At 51.6% G+C, this 4,400-nt stretch overlaps 1 protein-coding gene across 1 annotated transcript in view; it reads right to left on the bottom strand.

Annotated features, from left to right (window-relative positions):
* Fcgbp (Fc fragment of IgG binding protein) overlaps positions 1-4,400 on the bottom strand; it is an 85,784-nt gene that overhangs the window by 11,768 nt on the left and 69,616 nt on the right. The window contains 4 exon segments of the mRNA XM_029531756.1: position 1; positions 4-352; positions 590-927; positions 3,098-3,239. The exon segment at position 1 is cut by the window's left edge and continues 200 nt beyond it. Of these exon segments, the coding sequence (XP_029387616.1) occupies position 1; positions 4-352; positions 590-927; positions 3,098-3,239 (830 nt within the window).

Genomic DNA, 4,400 nt, shown 5'->3' with positions numbered 1-4,400 from the left:
CATACTCCTCCACTCGGTCCTCTGGGCACGTGGGACAGGACCCCTGACATTCATTCCAACAAAGAGGGTCCCACCCTGGAACTTGCCAGCTGCCACCCCAGGTGGGTATTGAGGGTGCCATTGTGCCGTTAGGGAAGACTTGGTCATTCCGGGGGTTTTTGTCCATGTTCCCACAGAGCCCGCACACTGCACCATAGTAGCTGCTGGGCAGTGTGATGTGTACCCTCCAGTTCCAGTCGTAGGTGACCTGCAGCCCAAAGTCAGTGTCCAGCACAGCCTTTGAGCCTCCATGAATCACTGAAATCCGTCCACCAGCCAAGTTGACGGGCAAGGTCATCAGAACTCCATTCACCTGGGGAGAGAGGGAGTCCAGCAGGGGTCAGGGAGCAGTGCAGGTGGAGCTGTATTCTCGGTTGTCCTGCTTCCTCCGTTCCCTCGCCAAGGGCTTCCTCCTGGCTGACATTCTAACCCACTATCTCAGGTTCTTGGGAAAGAGACCTGCCATTGGGGTTTATTTCAGAGCTCTTGATTGATCAAGGTCTCTCCCAATGCTGACCTTCTTAGAGTGCGTAGGTCCCTCTAATCATACCTGGGCTCTGCCAGTCTTTTTCTTGTGGATGGTGATGCTGGTGTTGTAGGTAGTCACGGTGACCTTCCTCACGTTGGACACCGTAGGGTTGCTCTGGCTCTCGTGCTTGGTGATGACACTGAAGTGGGGCAAGCCTTTAGCACCCGTGCCAGGGCAGCCAGTTCCTGCCATCAGGTAACTGCAGGTCCCGTGGAAATTAGTGTTCAGGCCATCAAAGGAATGATAGTGAGGGTCTCCCCACACCCAGCACTTGGACTCATAGTTGGCTATGCACACGCCCTTGCCATTTTTCTCGGTGCATGTTTCCTGTGACCGACAGGTCACACCTTGGCATGGGTCTATGGAAAGAGGAGACATGTTCTTGAGCTGCTGCGCACCACCAGCTCGGCTGGTCCCAGAATTTACCCCACAAGGTACCCGGCGTATCGACTCTGAATGCGCTAGGAGGGAGACCAGATTGCAGGCAACAGTGTTGACAACTATGTCCTAGGTCCTAAGGTGGTTCTGGGGAAAAGTCAGAGAGATGGTTCAGCAGTTATGAACATGTGTTGTTCTCATAGAGGGCCTGGAGTTGGTTCATTACATCCACATGGAGGCTCATAGCCATCTGTAACTCCAGTTCCAGGGGGGATCAAACACCTTCTTCTGGACCCTATGTCTCTATGCTCAAGACCCCAGTCCTGGGATATCCTGGTGAGATTTCCGTGTCTGGGGTCTCAACGTCTCACACTTGACTTGGTCCCCAGTCTACATCTCTCGGCCTGAGGCGCTAGCTCCATTTGCAGGTGACATTGTGTTCTGCCTTAGGAATCTCATTACTGACGATTACGTCAGAGAGCTTTCATGTCCAAGGCTCCGTGTTAGTGCCTCTATACTTCCTCCTCTAGGTTTCTAGTTATGGGGTGCACATACAATCTCTGTGAATCATCCTCCAGCCTTCAAACTTGCTCCTCTTCAAACGTGTTTCCTGTTTGAAACCGGCCTGGAAGCTTTGCCAGCGGAGGGCGCTGGGGAGTCTGCGGGAGGCAGGGGTGCCTGCCCTCTCAGGGCTGCTCTTCTGGCTGCTGCTGCTGCTGCTGCTGCTGCTGCTGCTACAGAGGTGGCTCCAGTGAGGCCTGAGGCAGGCAGGTGGGATACTGACTCTCTAGCTAGTCACTTAGATACCCCCGGTAGCCAGCTGCTTCCGGCCCGAGTTTCCTCAGCTCCTCAGCGGGGCTTCTGCTCCTGCAGCCCCCAACCTGCTGGATCCTCGGACACCCAGAGGTGGCTGCAGGGGTGCCTTTCCAGTGAGGTCTGAGACAGCCTAGGGTATGTCACTTCCCTATCCCCGCCTTATGTGCTGAAGGAAGCCCTGCAGGGGCCACTCAGTGAGTCGTCTGTTGCTTGTGCTCTTCCTTACCCTATAGCAGTCGGTGCTGGCAGCGCCCTTCCCCAGCTGTGGATGGACTCCAGGGTGCGGCACGTGCTAAGCAAGGACGTAGCCACACACATCCTCAAATACGGGAATCCCTTGTCGTAGTAAACTCTCTTTCTCCTGCTGTGACCCCGATCAATGCAGACTTTCCCTCAGCGACTCTGCAACCCTGCTCATCATTTCTGAGAATCCCAGCCCAGCCCTTAGCTCTGGAGTTCTCATCCTTTGTTCATTGCAGGAGAGGGTTGCCTTCCTGAGAAACCGGTTTGAGGTTAAAACTGTGTCCCCAGGGGGCTGGTGAGATGGCTCAGTGGGTAAGAGCACCCGACTGCTCTTCTGAAGGTCCAGAGTTCAAATCCCAGCAACCACATGGTGGTGCATAACCATCCGTAACAAGATCTGACGCCCTCTTCTGGAGTGTCTGAAGACAGTTACAGTGTACTTACATATAATAAATAAATAAATCTTAAAAAAACAAAAACAAAAAAAAAACTGTGTCCCCAGTTTTGAAGGAGGGGTGCTTCTTCTGAGCTCTGCATCTCCAAAATCATGGTCCTCTGCTTGGACGGTGCCATAGTCAAGGTTCTTCTTTGATTTTTATCTCTGCTTCTACCCTGGGAACAACCACCTTAGAATTGCAGAGCTCTGATTTCCCAGCGAACTCTGGACCCTGATGCTGGTTTCTTAAGCCCCATGTCCAACCCAATGAGTCCCTGGGCAAGAACTCAGAGACCCCTCTGGCTCTTGCGGTTGTAAATAAAGCTGCATTTCAGTGAGAAGTTTTGCTCCAGGCCATGTGGCCTGCAAACTTAGATAATTGTCACTACATTTGAGAGGAAAAGATTGCCCAATCCTGCAGCATTCCAAGGGCCTTTGTCCACCATCAAAATCTTGCCCCAGGGTTCCCGCAGCCTTAAAGCCCCTTGACACCCAGCCTGCATGACCTCTGCCTTTGGCTCCTGGAATCCCAGCCTGAGGTCTGGCATCTCAATCCACAGCCCTCTGAACCTCTCACCATGAAGCATGCCACCCTCAGCTCCCAGCCTGTGTCCCGTGTAAACCCCCCCCCCCAGCCCAGCCACACTGCCCAGCACCTTTGGTGACGCAGGTCAGGACGCCTCCTGAGGGCTCGCACACCTGTCCTGGCTTGCAGCTGTGATCCTGGCACACCATGCCTTTGCCTGGTTGGCACACACAATGCTGCTGGCAGTTTTCAATGAGAACTGACTCCTCTGGCTATGGGGACAGAGAACATGCCATCAGCAACCAGAGGCGGGTGCCAACTTTGACATCTCCAGTGTTCCAGGCACAGAGGGAATTGGAGTATACAAAGCAACTCGCAGCAGTGTGGTCCATTGCCAGTGAAACTGAGGTACAGTTGGCTTTGAGGCTCAACTCATCCATCCATCCATCCATCCATCCATCCATCCATCCATCCATCCATCCATTCACTTCATTCATTCATTCATTCATTCATTCATACATTCACCCATTCATTCTAAAATATGCACTGTTTAGGAGAAGCAGAGCTAAGTAGTCAGTGCACACAAAGCCTGCCAGGCATCTTGTCCTATCACTAGGGAGGCTGAGGCTGAGCATCGCTGACAGTTTGAGTCTAGACTACACAGTGAGTCACTTAGGGCCACATACCAAGACCATCAAAAAAGAAAGAAAGAGAGAGTAACATTTGAAATGCAAATAAAGACAGTGTCTAATTAAAAAAATAAAGAAAGAGAAAGGAAGGAGGACGGAGGAAGGAAGAAGGATCAGGGCAAAGACTTTGGTGCAGGCTCTTTCTACACTCTAAACAATGCAGCTCAGTTTCTTTATGTGTCATTTTTCTCATTGGCAGATGGTAGATATTTAATAATAGGACAGAAATAATAAAATACAATGAGCTGGGCCATGGTGATGGCACAAACCTTTTAGTCCCAGCACTTGAGAAGCAGAGGCAAGCAGATCTCTGAGTTCGAGGCCAGCCTGGTCTACAGAGTGAGTTCCAGGACAGCCAGGGCTACACAGAGAAACCCTGTCTCAACGGTCTTAATACCATGTGTGAAGCACAGGTAACGGTAAAGGGACAGCTTTTCAGTCATCCAGGCTGCTTTGTGAAGGGGTAAAGGTGAAGCAAGACAAGATCCTAGCTGAGTGATGAGTAGGTACATGGCGAGACACTTCACTTGTCTCCTGATATCACACATTTGATTTCACATGTGATGAAAGTCTATCTGTGACAGGTCCGTGAGCATTGCCACCCACCCACACATTTGCTTTCATTACTAGTGTTTATGGGAGGCTAATCACAGGGAGGAACCGCCCTCTGTGTCTTCTATAAACAAGGCAGAGTCTCTCTCTCTCTCTCTCTCTCTCTCTCTCTCTCTCTCTCTCTCTCTCTCT

This window comes from Mus pahari, chromosome 1 (assembly GCF_900095145.1).
Source record: "Mus pahari chromosome 1, PAHARI_EIJ_v1.1, whole genome shotgun sequence".
Taxonomy (NCBI): domain Eukaryota; kingdom Metazoa; phylum Chordata; class Mammalia; order Rodentia; family Muridae; genus Mus; species Mus pahari.
The sequence above is the reverse complement of the archived record's forward strand: the minus strand, read 5'-3'. Positions and strand labels throughout refer to the sequence as shown.